General features: G+C 40.8%; 1 protein-coding gene across 2 annotated transcripts in view; it reads right to left on the bottom strand.

Moving 5' to 3' along the window:
* The window catches only part of ZMYND12 (zinc finger MYND-type containing 12), a 28,771-nt gene that overhangs the window by 4,498 nt on the left and 7,081 nt on the right, over positions 1–17,192 (bottom strand). The window contains exons 2-7 of one of the 2 annotated variants that reach the window (XM_072609738.1): positions 16,398–16,579; positions 16,180–16,321; positions 15,256–15,427; positions 11,762–11,931; positions 8,227–8,349; positions 1,840–1,951 (exon numbers count right to left, since the gene is read on the bottom strand). In XM_072609738.1, coding sequence (XP_072465839.1) covers positions 1,840–1,951; positions 8,227–8,349; positions 11,762–11,931; positions 15,256–15,427; positions 16,180–16,321; positions 16,398–16,537 — 859 coding nt within the window. In that variant the 5' untranslated portion in view covers positions 16,538–16,579. The remainder of the gene's footprint in view (positions 1–1,839; positions 1,952–8,226; positions 8,350–11,761; positions 11,932–15,255; positions 15,428–16,179; positions 16,322–16,397; positions 16,580–17,192) is intronic. The other variant, XM_072609739.1, reaches the window with a different exon arrangement.

Here is a 17,192-nt window from a genome sequence, read left to right as displayed (position 1 = left end):
CCTCCACTTTTCACTTTTATTTACCCCACATATTCAGGTGTTTGACAAATCTTGTCATTTTTATCCTCACAACGCTTCTTGTACATGTCCCCTTCTCTCCACTCACACTGCTATAACTGCCATTTGGCATTCAGAGTACACAGCCTGACTCCAATCTACCTTCTAGCCTTATTACACATTACTCCCCTTCATGAACTGAACAGTCCAGTTAATAGGATCTTCTGACTGTTACCTCGCTCACAGCTCTCCATCTCCTGTCTCCATGGATGCCTTGGACTCTGCCCTTGGACCTGTCCTGGGTTCAGATATGGTCTGGGAACCAGCCTATGCAGCACTTCCGGGACAATATTCCAAACTACATTCTTAATGCATGACCTCCACCTGTTCCCAATCTCCTTTAAGTTTGATATTTCCCCATTAGAATGGAAGTTCCTTGAGGACAGGGACCATCTTGTTTACTTAAGTCTGTATCCCTAGCACTTCCCATAGTGCCTAGCATGTAATCAGTATTTTATAAATGCCCTACCTATCTATCTGTAATGGGGTTTTGGTGTATGTTCAGATCGCCTAACATGTCATTCATGTGGAAGATGCCAGGGACCTACTTTCAGGAAACTGGAGGACTGGAGTATGTGTGGACACTTTGCATTGACCTGCCAAATGGTTGGGGGCAGGCTTTTTCCATTGGCTGCCTAGCTGGGACTGTTTGAGTACTATCAGGGCAAAGGACTCCTTACTCATAGCAGGTGACACCATGCCTGGGGGTCGCCTCCTTCTCCTTTCCCACTGGGTCATAGGGCCCTGAGCAGTGCAGATTAACTATGTCCTCCCTCCTGGAGATGGAATGACCAAAAGGAGCAATCTAGGAGAGCCTGTACTACCTCAGAGTCCACAGTGGTTTAGCAATCTCTTCCCATTGCTCCCCTTCTTCCTGCCAGGACATGGTATTTATAAAACTGCCCACAGACTAATTTCAACTTTAGGGGTTGACTTACATTAGTCTTGCAAACAAATCTAGGTAAGTGACCAGCCCACTGTCCCAACCAGAGGGAGCATCAGCCCTAAGCCCAGAGGCTGGTGGCCAAGTCCTTCCAGTTCTGAGATGTTATCATGGCCTGTCTACAGCCCTTGTCTCTGTCTCATTTGTGTTTCATCAATTTCCCCCTCCCCTCAGCACCTGGCCAGCACAGTCCCCCCTCCCTGATTCCAGCCAAGCAGACCTACTTACTACCTCCCACAAAGTATTTATTCCTACCACTAAAGGAACATCTATGGCTCTGCCACTCCCTCAGCCTGAGTTGCCCTCTGCGTTCTTTTCTGTCAATCCATGTCTCCCTTCCAGCTCAAAATTCATTCTCACCAGGCAGCCTTCTTTGACTGTTCCCATCTATGGCCCTTCCATACGCATGGACTCCACCTGTAAGCTGTCTTATGTAGTCTGGCAAGCATTCTTTGCTCACATCATCAGTATGCTCTGTCTCCTCAGCTATTAAAGCATTTTGTGGCATTGGACATCATGAATGCTCAATAAATTCTACTGTGTTGATTGACCCTGGCTGCAGGAAGGTAGTTTTATTAAAATTTCCAGGATCAACCAATTTCTGGATTGACCCTTGGCAAACATAGTCTGTGGGTCAGTGAGCTAACGTAAAATGAACTAGGGTTCTGAGTTCCAGTCTAGTCACTGGAAAACTATTTACTTCCTGTGCTTCAGTTTTCTCATCAATGAAATGGAGGAATAATATGATTAAAAACATTTGGTGTAATACCTGTGTTGCTCTCACATCAGCTGAGAATACAGTGAATGGTATCACTGCTATTTTAACAAAGCATATTCACCTAAACCAGTATCATTTTCCGATTCCTTGGCCAAGATATCTGCTGGTGTCTTGCGAACACGTAGCTGACTTTGAATATGTTGATTTAAAAATGTATGCCAGATATCAGTTACCTGTGAAGACAGGAAATAAAGATAATCTATATAACCATGCCACTTGCCCTTCACCAGCCAGGGAGTTAGTTTGGTATAGATCAACTGCTGGTCACATCTTTTTACAGGGAGGAGATGGCTTTATTCTTAGAAGCTTGAAACTATTGTGCCCTGCCCATGCCAGATCAAAGCAGGTACAACTTTGTATGGGTATCAACAGGCAATGTAAGATATTGCCAGACTGGTTTAATTTGGGAGCAGCCTAAACTAGGGGCAGGGTAGAGGTTCTGGTTCATTTTGAAATAATCCCAGGGGATTCCCTGGCACTGTGGAGCAACCTGATATGGCTTGAAGTACTCCTAGGAAGATCTGAAAAGATCACTGTGGGGGTAGGAAGTGGGGAAAGGGGACCTGTCTTGGTCCTATGTTATAACGGTAAGAATGACAGATGCTTTCTTTATCTGGTATTGTTGGGCAATGAATTGTCACACAGAACTGAATTTTCTATGTAATAGAACTTTACCCCTTCAAACATACAAACTACTTTCCTTTTAGACATTTCTTGTGGAAATATTTCTTAAAAGTATTATTGACTTCCTTATATTTTTAGACAGATGATCTAAACCTCCCTATTCCCATTGAGGGCATCACGAGCCTCTAGGTCACCCAGGTAACATGATCTCACTTATTAATAAATATTGAGAAGCAAGATGGCAGAATAAAGCAGACTTGCCTGAACTCTCTCTCAAACTCCTCTAAACACCTTTAAAGAATGCCTCAAAACAAATTCTAGAGCAGCAAAACCAACAAAAGGATGACATGAAACAATTTTCCAGCCCAAGACAACTTACAAGGTTAGCAGGAAAGATTTGTTGCACCAGTGGAACACAGCAGCAAAGGATGCGCCAGCACAGATCAAACCCCAGCAAACCAAGAGCAGGCCTCAAGGATGACTGAATCAGTGGCAGCAGTGACAGTTTCCAGATTTCTCAGCCCACATAAGGTAAGGGAGTTTAACAGCTGATCAGAAGAAGATTTTAGGAGTCCCTTTGCTGACCCCAGAGGCAAGACTCTATTGCTTTTTCCATATTTGGATCTAGATTGCAATCCTGGGTCTCAGTCCCAGGAAAAGGAGGAACACTAGCACACTAGAGCTTGCAGCTACAGAGAAGCTGGGACCCTGGTCACAGTTCCAGAGTGGAAAAGAGTGCTTGTGGTCCCTCACAGACCAGTGCACAGTACAGGAGAGTAGTAAACACACCTCTTCCTAGATCATGCCACCTTGGAAAAACCAAAAACTTACAGGTCCCCAGAATTATCTTTGAAAACAGCTGCACAAAACCCCTAAAGCTTGGGATGGTGCCCCCTTTATTCCAGAAGCAGAGCCCCACTTCAGTATAGAGTTAAAAGTCAAGAAATAAGTTGGAAATGAGCAAAGAGTAGAAAAAAAATCCTGAAAGTTACTGTGGTGACAAGGAAGATCAAAACAAACTCAGAAGAAGACAGCAAAGTCAAAACTCCTACATTCAAAGCCTCAAAGTAAAAATATGAATTAGCCCCAGGCCATGGTAGAGCTCAAAAAGGGTTTTAAAAATCTAGTAAGAGAAGTAGAGGAAAAATTGGGAAGAGGAAATGAGAGTGATGCAAGAAAATCATTAAAAAAGAGTCAATAGCTTGGTAAAGGTGGGACAAAAAATAGTGAAGAAAATAACACCTTAAAAACCAGAATTGGCCAAATGGAAAAAAGACGTACAAAAATTCACTGAAGAACTCCTTAAAAACCAGAATTGGCCAAATAGAAAAGGAGGTACAAAAGCTCACTGAAGAAAAGAATTGATTAAAAATTAGAATTGGTCTGGTGGAAGCTAATGACTCCATGAGACATCAAGAAACAATAAAACAAAGTGAAAGTAATGAAAAAAATAGAAAAATGTGAAATGTCTCATTGGAAAAACAATTGACCTAGAAAATGGATCCAGGAGAGATAATTTAATAATTATTGGACTATCTGAAAGTCATGATCAAAAAAAGAGCCTAGATCACTCAAAAACTTATTAAGGAAAATTGCCCTGATATTCTAGAACCTGAAGGTAAAACAGAAATTAAAAGAATCCACTGATGACCTCCTGAAAGAAATTCCAAAATGAAAACTCAACGGAATATTATAGTCAAATTCCAGAGCTTTCCAATCAAGGAGAAAATACTGGAAGCAGCCAAAAAAAAATAACAATTCAAATATTGTGGAACCATAGACAGTATAACACAAGATTTTAGCAGTTTCTACATTAAAGGATTAGAGAGTTTGGAATATGATAGTCTGATGAGCAAAAGAGCTAGGATTACAACCAAGAATCCTCCGCCCAGCAAAACTGAGTATAATCCTTTGGGATGGAGGATGGATATTCAATGAAATACAGAACTTTTAAGCATTCCTGATTCCAGAGTTGAAAAGAAAATTTGACTTTCAAATACAAGACTCAAGAGAAGTATAAAAAGGTAAACAGGAAAAAGAAATCATAGAGGACTCTGGAAGGTTAAATTGTTTATGTTCCTACATGGGAAAATGATACTTGTAACTCCTTAAAACTTTCTCATTATTAGGACAGTCTGAAGGAGTATACATAGATGGAGGATATGGGTGTGAGTTGAATATGAAAGGATATCTAAAAAATAAAATTTAGGGGAAAGAAAGAAGAATATATTGGGAGAAGGGGAAAGTGAGAAATAGAATGATCTCGCATAAAAGAGGTGCAAGTAGAGAGGGAGATGGGGGAAGTGGCCAGAGTGGGGGGTGGGAAGCAGGTGAACCTCACTCACATAAGAATTGACTCAGAGGGAATAACATACATAGTCAGTTGGGTGTAGAAATCTATCTTATCCTACAGGAAAATAGGAGGGGAATGGGGATAACAGAAGGGGGAAGGGTGCTGATAGAAGAGAGGGCAGAATGGGGGGAGGCAACAGTAAGAAGCAAAACACTTTTGAGAATGGACAGAGTGAGAGGAGAGAGAAAGTAGGATAAACAAGGGGAAAATAGGATGGAGGGAAATATATAGTAAACATTACTGTGAAAAAAATTTACAGCAAGTCTTCTCTGATAAAGACCTCATTTCTCAAATATGTAGAAAACTGAGTCAAATTAATAGAAATAATAGATATTCGACAATTGATAAATGGTCAAAGGATGTAAACAGGCAGTTTTCAGATAAAGTAATCAAAGTTATGTACAGGCATATAAAAAATGCTCTAAATCACTATTGATTAAAGAAATGCAAATTAAAACAACTCTGAGATACTACCTGACACCTGTCAGATTAACTAATATGATAGAAAAGGAAAATGACACATGTTGGAGGAGATGTGGGAAAAGTAAAAAACACTAGTGCACTACTGGTGAAGATGTATGCTGATTTAACCATTCTGGAAGGCAATTTGAAACTATTCTTAAAGGGCTATAAAACCATGAATACCCTTTGACCAAACAATACTAATACTAGCTCTGTGTCTCAGAGATAAAAAAAGAAAAAAAGAAGAAGACCTATATGTAGCAGCTCTTTTAATGGTAGCAAAGAATTGGAAATTGAGAGGATGTCCATCAATTGGGGAATGGCTGAACAAGTTGTTCTATATGATTGTGATGGAATACTATTGTGTTATAAGAAGTGACAAGCAGGATGTGCTCAGAGAAACCTGGAAAGAGTTACTGATGCAAAATGATATAAACAGAACCAGGAGAAGATTGTACATGGTAACAGCAATATTGTATGATGATCTGATGTCAATAATTTAGCTATTCTCAGCAATACAATGATCCAAGACAATTCTGAAGGACTTATAATGAAAGGTGTTGTCCATCTCCAAGAACTGCTAGAACCTGAATCCAAATTAAAGACACTTTTTCTTTACTTTCTTTTATTTTTCTTTATTTTTTGTCTGTTTTCTTTTATAGCATGAATTACATGGAAACGTGTTTTGCATGACTACACCTGTATAACCTATGTCAAATTGCTTGCCTTCTCAATGAGGGGAAAGGGGAGGGAGAGAGAGAATTTGAAACTCAAAATTTAAAAAAAGAATGTTAAAATTGTTTTTACATGTAATTGGGGGAAAATAAAATATTAAATTAAAAAAATAAATATTGAGAAGTAATATGACATATTGTATAAAGTACCAGACCTAGAGTCAGGAAGACCTGAGTTCATTTCTCACTTCCAACATTTATTTGATGTGCAGGGCAGTTAGGTGGCATAGTGGATAGAGCACTAGCCTTGAAGTTAGGAGAACCTGGAGTCAGTTCAAATCTGGCCTCAGACACTTGACATTTACTAGCTGTGTGACCCTGGGCAAGTCACTTAACTAACCCCCAACTGCCTCACCCAAAAAAAATGTGCAGCCATGAGCAAGTCACAAAACCTCTCTGCGTCTCAGTTTCCTCATCTGAAAGAGGTGGATAATGATATCTGCAGGAGCTATCTGCCATGGTTGTTTTGAGGATCAAATAAGGTAATATATGTGAAATGTTTCAGCAATTATTATTTATTTGAATGAGTAGAATTAAATTAATAAATACTCTTCATTATCCTGTGCTTTAATACAGTCATTCTCTCAGGCACCATAGAGGAGCATACCACTGTTGACCAATATACTGAGCCCAGATTTCTGTGCTTTGTGAACTCTTATCAGTTTTTTAAAATAATAATCTCCTTAATGCTGTCCCTTCTTTTTCTACATGCCTACAGAAGGCATTCTCTTTTCTAAATGTGTTGCATTTACTTCGATCAAGAGACAAAATAACTCATCTTATTAGATCCACAGATAAACTATGAGTCAGTAAATTCTGAATGAGGGCCTAAGGGACATTCTTCTAAGTGTATGAGTTTTATTTAACATATAGAAAGTGTGGTACTCTGTGACGTTTATTTTGACAAACTATAGGTCTTTTTGATCTTACTTCTGAGTTAACATTAATTCATTCAGCAAACATTTATCAAGTAACTATAGTTTGTTTGGTCCTAGGAGGTTAGATAAATGACATGGTTCCTGGCCTCAATGCACTTATAATCTAATGTAAGGAATTAAAGAGGTTCATAGATAGTAGAAAACAGTTGAGATTTCTGGATGACTAACCTCCAGGTAAGTGATATTATTATAATTAACATTATCTGTATTTTAATATATTATTTTTAAAATTATTATAATATCTCAAATGTAACATTTCAATATATAAAATATCTTGTATTCAAAGAAAGAGAAGGAAATTTGAGCCCTTTCTATTTTTCTTTATTCTTAATAGTTTCTATCAGCAATTCTGTTGTTCACTCGTTTTTCAGTCATATCCAACTTTGTGACCCCATTTGGGGTTCTCTTGACAAAGATACTGGAGTGATTTGCCATTTCCTTCTCCAGTTCATTTTATAGATGAGGAGAAGGCAAACAGGGTTAAATGACTTGCTCAGGGTCACACAGCTAATGTCTGAGGCTGAATTTGAACTCTGAAAGATGTCTCTCTGACTCCAGGCCCGGCACTTTATCCACTGTGCCACACATCTGCCCACTATCTGCAATTAACTAACCCCCAAATTCCTATCTTCCTCCAAATAGTGGAATCCAACGTGGCTTAATTATCTTGCTCTTAAGAATGTGACAGGACATGCACCATTGCATTTGGCTGGGTTTCATGCTAATCGGTCAAGAAGGCATCAAGTGCCTCCCATGCACCCGAGATAGATCTAACTTGGGTGAGTGGACACTGAGAAGAACAGCAGTGGAGTCTCGAGATATGAACATGATAAGAGAAAAGTGAGCTTTCTACTCTTAGGTCTTAGCACCTCCCAGCCTGTGATCTTGGACCCAGTGATATAGCTCCTGCTATTCCTCAAACCGGATGCACAATCTCTCATTCTGGGCATCTCCTCTGCCTGTCCCCCATGCCCAGGGTGCTCTTCTCCCTCCTCAGTTCTGCCCACCAACTCTCCTGGCTTCCTTTAAGTCCCAACTAAAGTTCCATCTTCTATAGGAAGCCTTTCCCAACCCCCCTTAATTCTAATGCCTTCCCTTCCCTGTTTTCCTGTAAATAGCTTATTTATACATATATGCTTGAATGCTGTCTCCTCCATTAGACAGTGAGCTCTCAGAGGGTAAGGACTATCTTTTGCTTTTCTTTGTATCCCCAGCCCTTAGTAGGTACTAAGGCCTGGCTCATAGTAGGTACTTAATAAATGCTTACTGGCCAACTGATCCAAATGAAATGAATGCAAATGGATGATGGTGGATCAGGCTCATCAGGGCCCACTCACCTTTGTGTATAGCGAGTCTGCTATATCCATCTTCTTCTGGTGAAAGAAAACATTGGCCATGAGGAAGTATGCTCCTGAGGTTCTGATATCTTCTGATCCATAGATACAGCTGGCAAAATAAATCTGAAGAAGGGAGGATAGACAGCAATTTGGCAGGGCATCAAAGGAGTTAGTGAAGCCTTTGGCTGCTAACATCTTCACCCAGTGACAAAGTGAATCAAAGTCTTTCATGATTTCCTGGACCTAAGCAAGTTGCTCTAGGAGCACACACATTAAAAAGTCCTTTAAGACACAGTCTTTGCTTTGAGTGAATCTAACGGAAGACACAAGTCACAGAAAACAATGAGGAAACCATAGCTTACAGTATCATGTGTCACTGTGGCCAGAAAGTGGTGGAAAAGGACTCATGTGACTAGAAAAGGAGGTGGGCTGAGCGGGAAGCCAGAATGAGAGATGAGAAATGGAGAGCCTCAGAACAGACCTGAGAGCATCCTTTAGAGAGGATTTATGGGATAACTTAGCCAAACATCAAACTGCCATGGAGGGACTGCTGGAGGAGTGCTGGCTTCAGAGAGAACACAGAGAGAACACTTTATAAATAGGTATAATACAGTTAGTCAAAAAATAAGCTTTGTATTATAGATGGGGAAACGGTAGGGGAGGGAGGCTGTCAGCTGCCCTTCCTCCTTTCCCTACTGAGAGCCTAGAACACAGTGGAGATGGCAACCAGGCACACAGGTGTGTCTACTAGGCAGGTAAGAGATCAGCAGCTAGGGAGCTATAAAAAGATAGCCTCCTCAGCAACTAACATTATAAACAAAACACAGGACATTTTCTGGCAACCAGGTTCCCTTTGAGAGTTATATCATGGACAGCCGTCCTTTGCTACAGTTCTGTCTTCCCCTTCTGCTGCCTTTTCCTCTCCCAGGGGTTTGATATTGTTCTCTCCCTGCTGTGGAAGCCTCTGAGTCCTATTCTTGGCTAAATATATAGGTCCCTGGATCTGGGCAAGGATGTTTGCCAGGGGTCCTACCAGTCTGCCAGCATTCTGCAGTGTAGAGGGCAGGTGAATCAGTTAGTTGGAGAAGGAGCTCCCAGGAGGGGCTGCTGCTACAGGTTAAAGGTTGGCATGGTAGCTCTTGACTGACCACATGGCATGGGACCTCTGGGCCAGTGCTTGGACAAGGATGCAAGGGGAAAAACACTGAGTGTGAGGTCAGGGGTTCCGGAGACCCGGTTCTGATGCTTGACGGCTGTGGGACCATGCACAGGATGCTGCCACTCTCTGAGCCTTCCGTTCTCTACCTCGTGGGGTTGGTGTGCAGATGGCGCTTTGTAAACTTCAAAGTGCTACAGACCTGTCAGTTATTGTGATCACTTTTATTAGCTGTAGATTATGAAAATGTTAGAGAAAGGTCTTATGGAATATCCCCACTTCCAGAATGTCACAATGCTGATCAGCAGAGGTTTGGCAAGGAAAAGCATATGAATACAAAAGTGTTTTGGAAGATAGTTTTGTTGAGCCTGTAGACATGACATTCTAGAGGAGGCACACAGATCAAATGAGGGCAAAGGGGCAGAAAAAGTTTAGAGAAAGCGGACTGGCCTTTGGAGAAGGTTTGTCATTGTAGGGAGGGGTGACTGAGGTTACAATGAGACAACATTCTAGGATATTAGAGGAGGAAGAGGACAATGAGATCTGATTTGTAATAGTGGCCCAATTCATACATTTTGAGGGAAAACTCGGAAAGTATCTAAAAAACTGAAGGGGTTCCTTCCCCAGAGAGAAGAGAGTGCTATAGAAATGCCCAGTGACCAAACTGCAGCTGAACAATTTCAGCTACTTCCCTGTACCATCGTAAAAGCCTAGAGCACAGGTGAGGAACTCAAGAGATGAGCCCTGGACACACCCAAGGAAAGTAACTGTGACGTCAAAGTGGGGGAATATGACCTGTAGACTCTCTCTCCTAGGGAGGTTGGACCCTAGACCAAATCATAGTTGTTAGTCTACTGACCCGACCTGACCTTACCTTGTGGGGTTGAGCCCTGGCAGCTATCAAAGTGCCTTCCCCCAGGCTTGGGAAGAGGTCTCTACATTGGGTTGGGGGACTGGAGCAGAAGAGTCATTCATGGTCAGGAAATAATAATAATAACAATAGCTATTATTTTTGCAATGCTTATAAAATTTATACTTTTACTGACATTATCTTTTTGACATTCACTAGGTAGATATCACTTACTACAAGTATTATTATTTCCATTTTATAGATAAGGAAACTAAACCTCAGGGACGGTGTTTGCACATGTTCACAGAGCAAATGGTAAAAGCAAAATTCAAATTCAAGCCTCTCCTGACCCCCAATTCATTAACCATTCTTCTTACTGTCTAGCAGGCCCACACAACCTGCACCCCACCAAGGGATTTCTGGCAGCAAGCTGCAGGATGTGTGGGACAGCTGAATAACATATTGGCTTTTCCTGTTGGGAAGATGGTAGAGAGAGGGCTGAGATTTGGAGAAAAGAAGAAGAAAACTGAACAGGTTAGAACTGAGGCTCCTAATGATAGCTATTTGTTCATTTATTAGATTCCTAAATACAATAGAGATAATATTTCAAGATATGATAACAACTAACACATCTATAGAGTTTGCAAAACACTTTCTTAAATACAATCCTGTGCAATAGGAAGGACAGGATCTGTTATCTTCATTTTACAGATGAGGAAACTGAGAGTCAGAGAGGTTAATTTAACCGGTTAAGGTCATATAACTAGTAAATCTCAGAGCTAGGATTCACAGTCAGGTCTTTTGATATGTAATCTATAGTTCTGAATGACACTGCCTTTATGCAGATAAAATATTTTCTCCCATTTAACAGAAAGGCAACTGAACCCCAGAAGTTTCACTGTGTGACTTGTCTGAGATCACAGGAACCTATATAGATTTAGAATTACAAAGGTCCTTAGATATCACTTAGCCCAACCCCCCTCATCCTATAGGAAACTGAGGCACAAAAAGCTTAGGTGATTTGCCCAAGATCATACAGCTAGTAAGTGGCTAAGGCAGAATTTGAATCCAGATCTTCCTACCTCTAACTCCAGGCCCTACCCACTATACCATGCTGCCTTTCCACTCAGTGAATCCATCGTGAAAGGGCAATAATTTCCCTTCTATCCAGATCTCTTCTTATGACTTCTAATACAAGGCCAGCAGCCACTAGAAGGATCCTCTGTCCTGGAGGCAATTCTGAATAAAGTAATGAGCCCAGAATTGTACCCTATATCTTGGCATGAGGACTATGTTCCCTACTGAACTCTGGTCCTTCAAAGAGCACCAGGTTGGGAATGAAGAGACCCAAGTTCTGTTCTGCAGCTTTGTGTGTATGACCTAGGGTGGGTTATTTTCCCCAATCTGGGCCTAAGGGTAGTTAACTATAAAACAAGGGGATTGAATTAGATGATAGATAGGGTTCCCTCTAGCTCTGACATTCTTTAAGTCTCTTGACTATGTATAGCTCTATAGCTTGGCCTACTCACATCATTGGCCAAATGATAGCGTGCATCTTCATACTTTTCTTTAGCTGTATAGAGGAGCCCCAGGTTCCGATGTAGGAGAGAATGAATTTCATCATTGCAATCAGTTGACTTGAGAACAGTCCACTGGGCTTGGGAGAGGTATTCTTCTGCTTGGACAATGTGGCCAAGACCTGACACAAGGAAAAGAAGGTCATGGTAAACTTGCCGGCCAATGTATTTATGAAATATATCCCTTTATGGTGAATCCACATGTCTATGAGCCTTGGTTAGTAAATCATATTCACTTCTATGTAACTTTGCCCTCTTAATAAAGAAGAGGTAGCTGGTCCATGGCAGGCATTATAATGCCATGTACAAAACACATGGAGAGTTAGAACATCTAGACTTTAGCTCTGGCTTTGCCATCAACTCATGGTGTTTCTTTCTCCTTTGCAGACTTTAGTTTCCCTATCTATAAAATGTGACAGTTGGGCTAGGTTAGTCTCTATAGTTCTTTCCAGCTTTGATGTTCTATTGTTAAATGAAATGTGAAAGACAAGACAAATCTCAATAGAGGAGGATTCAATGTAATTCAGAAAATGGGAATGGTTGGCCATCCAGGCCTCAATGTAAGCCATGCCTGAATGGCCCCTGAATTGCTCAAGGTGATACAGAGGAAGAGGCCCAAACCTCTGCTATGTAGCTATCTATTTTTTAGTTAACAAAGGCAAAGAAACCCTTTCTGGAACTCTTGGATGACTCAAAATACTGCTTCCAGACCTAGATCAATTCTGCTATCTTGCATTTCTGATGATAAAGTATCTCTGGATTTTACTTCAAAAGTGCCATTCCTGTCAGCATTCTTCTATACCCCAGTATAGACAACGTTCATTTCAGAAAAACATTTGTGTGTTCAGCACTTGAGCAGGTTAAAGCCCCCTCACAGGCATCATGTCACTTGATTCTCACAGCAGATAGACGAGGGCTCGTGTGACTGATAGCACTGTTCCCATTTTACAGATGAGGAAACTAAGACTTAGAGGGGAAAATAGCTCTAGAGCAAAGTAGAACAAATCTATTGACAACCCTTCAAGTTCTTAAAGACAGTAATCACATGCTCCCTCTCCCATGGCTCCTCCAGACGAAACATCCTGGATTCCCTCTGCTGACCCTCATGGCTCTTCTCTATCTTGGCTGTCTTCCTTGGCATACTGCCCGGTGCCCTTAAGACTGTCTTTCCTAAAATGGGATACCTATAACATGAAATGACATTCTAGGTATAGTCTGGCTAGAGCAGAATGAGAGGGATTTTTGCCTGTGACTGCTCTGCCTCTTCTGACATAGCCCAAGGTTCTTTGTTTTTCTGTTATCACTCTCTTGATTCCTATTAAGCTTGCAGTGGTTTCCCCCTAATCCACCCCCCACAATTTCCCAGGGCTTCTTCATACTAGCAGCTGTCTGGCCACCCTTCCCTCATCTTGTGATATTAATGAACCCAAATCTAACACTTTATTTGTCCCAGTAAGATGTATCCTTTCAAGATCTTTTTGGATCCTCACTCTCTCATCCAGCATGTTGGCACCTAGTTTTGCATCACTTACAAATCTGATAAACAAGTCATTTATATCTTCAACCAAGTCGTTGCTCAGAAACAGCAGAAAACTAAGCACAGATCCCTGTGGCATCTCACTGGAGACTTCCCAATCAAACTATTAATGACTATTCTTTTGGTTTGTCCATTCAACCATTTCCCTATCCACCTAATTACACTCTTATTGAGCTCCCATCTCTTCATCTTTTCCACAAGTATAGCAGGAGACTGCTAAATACTGGACTAAAATCTATATCCTTCCTCTTTTCTACCATTCTAGCAGCCATGTGAGAAAAAAAGGAAACTATTCTGAAAATAGGCATTAATGTATTACTTTAAATTTTGCCAGCCATTTCACATCAATTAGTTCACTGAAGCCTCACAATAGCCCTGTGAGGCGGCTACTACAGATATTAATACCCTCATTTTACAGATGGAGAAACTGAGGCTCAGAGAGACTAAAGTATCCCATCCCCATCAGTCACACAGCTCCAAAGCATCAGAGGCAAGATTTCCACCTCCTCTTCCTGGCTCCAACCCCAGATCTCCATCTACTATGCCATACTATTAAGGTTAGTCTGGTATGGCTATTCTTGAGAAAGTTCTACTGCTTCTTTGTTATCACCACCTTTCTTTTCTAGATGTTCATTACCCATTCTTTAGTGATAAGCCCTAGAATTCTATCAGGAATCAAAATTAAGATCATAGGTTTGTAATGTTCAAACTCCATTCTCTTTTTTATGTAGATTTGAACATTTCCCTTCCTTAGGCCCTGTTTTCCATGATCTTTCAGTATTCCTCATGGTGGATCCCAACAAGGGCATCTGCCTCTTTTTTATACCTGAAGACAATTCACCTGGGCCTGGAGACCTGAACATATTTATAATGGCTATCAATTCCCCATTAGCCATTTTTATTTTGTCTTTTCCAGTACAAAGATTGTTCTTCCTGGTGGGAAAAAAAGTGAAGCAAATCAGTTAAAAAGATTCACTGAATATCCCCTATGCAGAAATGGGTACTGCGTGCTATAGGAGGACTTAAAAGACGATTCATTCCGAACTGCAAAAGGCTTTCAGTCTAATTAGACAGGTAGGACAGATATGGAAAAAAATATCCATTTAAAAAGTCATGTAAAGGAATAAATAACCAGAATTTAAGATTCACATAGTTATTTATAGGGGATGTTTTTGAGGATCAAATGAGATCAAGAGCATGAAAATATTTTGTAAATTATAAAGCATTGTATGCATGTGAATAAATGCTATTCCACTAATGATAAACATGTTCTGTGCAAGTAGGAAAAAATACTGGATCAATATGGGGTTGTATTACTTTAAGGTACTAATGTTTATAATCATTCTGATTTATTTGTCAGGGTCACTGACATAGAATCCTAACATTAGAGCTGAAAGGAACCCTAGGCATCCTCTTGTCCAGCCTCCTTATTTTACAGAAAAAGAAAACTGAGACCCAGGTAGTGTCACACAGTGGCTGCTCTCAGGAATTGTTTGTCTTGACACTATTTCAGAAATATAGTAAGAGACTTATGCAACTATGACAAGAGGGTTGAATGGTAATTACAACTAGCCTGTCTGGTCCTACATGTTGTCTGTTTCCTGAATTTTGTTTCCTATCTGGTGCAACGAACCCTGTGATTCCTAGTACTCAGCTATGACCTGTACCATAACAGATGCTGCCATGGTGACGAAGGCCCCTCATGGACTGTTTGGGAAGAATGACCACACCCAGAAACCATTCCTTCTCCCAAAAGGTACCTTGGTACTGCTGTTAGAGATGGAATCCTAGTCTGGAAGTACCATTGGTCTGAACCAATAACATTCTTCTTGTGGATATAGACAATGACATACTAGTCATAACTTTCATGCTTAGACTTCAAGTCTGACTTTAAATCTTGAGCACTTACCAATACTAGCCTCAGATAACAGCAGGTAAGCAGGCACCAACTCGACTGAATTAAGGCCATATACATTAATGCGGAAACGTAGTGAATGTAAAGCTGCAGGGACAGATTCTTCATGTTTTCCTTCAAAGAGATATTTCTGAGCTACTTTGTAACATAGCTCAATTAAATGTTTCTGTAGAAGAAATAAATAAAACATCTCAGAGAAACAGAGAGAACCTTTTGTTGCAATCAAGTAAAGACCTGAGGCAGACTTGTTCTGGGCAGAGTAAAACCCCTAAAAGCCTGGGATCCTGGTTCAGATAATAGTTTCAGGTAAATGAATTTTCTGGATAGTTGAAGGCTTGGTCAGACAAATGCCAAGAACTTAAAACAACTTAACCATTATGGATTAATGAACATTAACAATTTAACCATTATAGATGAAAATCTTTACAAAAATTACATACTTCTTTGACTTTTGGAGAACACTATTTAATCTTTTCTTGAGAGAGGCAGTGTGGTGTAATAAAGCTGGCATCAGTCAGAAGATCAACGTGCCACATATTGGCTGAGTAACACTTTAATTTCTTGCTGCCCCAGGCAACTTTCTAAGATAACTTTTTTCTGAGCAGTTTCTAATCTGAGTTTCTGGAATTCCCTACATGTGTGAAATCACAGTTCTGGTTTTAAAAAAAAGAGAGAGAGAAAAAGAAAAGAAAAAAGATGGGAACCTTTCTAAAATGGATCACATACTTCTGTATCTTCTTCTTAACAAGACACCGTGGGTTTCATTTAATCTTATCTTGATAAAGTATCCTCATTGTAAAGGCCTTTACCATCCTGTGCTAGAACTCAGGGATCTCTCAAGGTAGGTAGGGCTGTTAGCCCCTATCCTCTGGGGCATTGACCCTTCAGAGAGCTAAGGACACACACACACACACACACCTGCCTCTGTAGCAGCTGCTCCCGACCATGCCTCCGCTCTTCTTCTGAATTGTAAAAGGGCATAGTTGTGCGCAAGGGGATCAGGAGCTGGCATATTTTTTCATGAATGCTGGCCCAATCAGCTCTCTGATGCGCAACACCACTGAAGAGGAAGAGAAAAAACAAACTTCATCCTTCACTGCTACCTTCTAGTCGTTGAACACACACAGCTTTGTTACCTGGTAGGCACATGACAGGACAGGGCCCACAGGCTGACTCGACAAGGCATGGCTTGAGCCTCAAGCAAACCAGACATACAGGATGGCCAAAGCAGCAGGTTGGAGCCCACTGCCCTTCTGTACCAGTCACAGAACATCATTTCTTGACAAAAGGCTGGAGCATCCTAAGAACAAGTAAGGCCCTGCCAGGGCACAGAGACAAAGAGTCATTTCCAAGAAAGAGGCATTATTTACTAGCAATTTGTAATGAAATGGCAAACCCTCTGAAATCTGGAGGTCTTGAGACAACTCCCGTGTCCATGCTTTAGCCCACAGCTAGCCTCTCTAGTCAGGGTCTAGTCTAGCTGGCCAACAGACTAAATCTTTAAATTCTCTTTTCTTTGGTGCTAGGAGGGAGCCATCTTGTAGCAGGACACACAGTAGACTTAGAACACATTTTTGTGATGGCAGCCAAGTCCTTTCAACTCTGAGTTTCAGTTTCTTCATCTGGAAAATTGGGGATAATAAGATTTGTTGCATTAACTACTTGTAAGTCTCCAAGGAGGTGAGAGCTGTAAAAGCTATAAAATTTTCAATTACCATAAGGACTCATTTTTTTAAAAATTCTGTCTAAGAATCGCTTATTTGTTCTTTGTTTATTGGCATGGGACCTGAAGGATGCTTGGGGCAGAAGTGGTCTTAGGCACAGATGGTTTGAGGACTGTCTAATAATAGCTAGTACTAAAACAGCATTTTCAAGGTAACAAGAAGCTTTCCATACATTATTTCATTTATGCCCTGCACCAATCCTTGTAA

Source organism: Notamacropus eugenii, chromosome 5 (assembly GCF_028372415.1).
Source record: "Notamacropus eugenii isolate mMacEug1 chromosome 5, mMacEug1.pri_v2, whole genome shotgun sequence".
Taxonomy (NCBI): Eukaryota; Metazoa; Chordata; class Mammalia; order Diprotodontia; family Macropodidae; genus Notamacropus; species Notamacropus eugenii.
The sequence above is the reverse complement of the archived record's forward strand: the minus strand, read 5'-3'. Positions and strand labels throughout refer to the sequence as shown.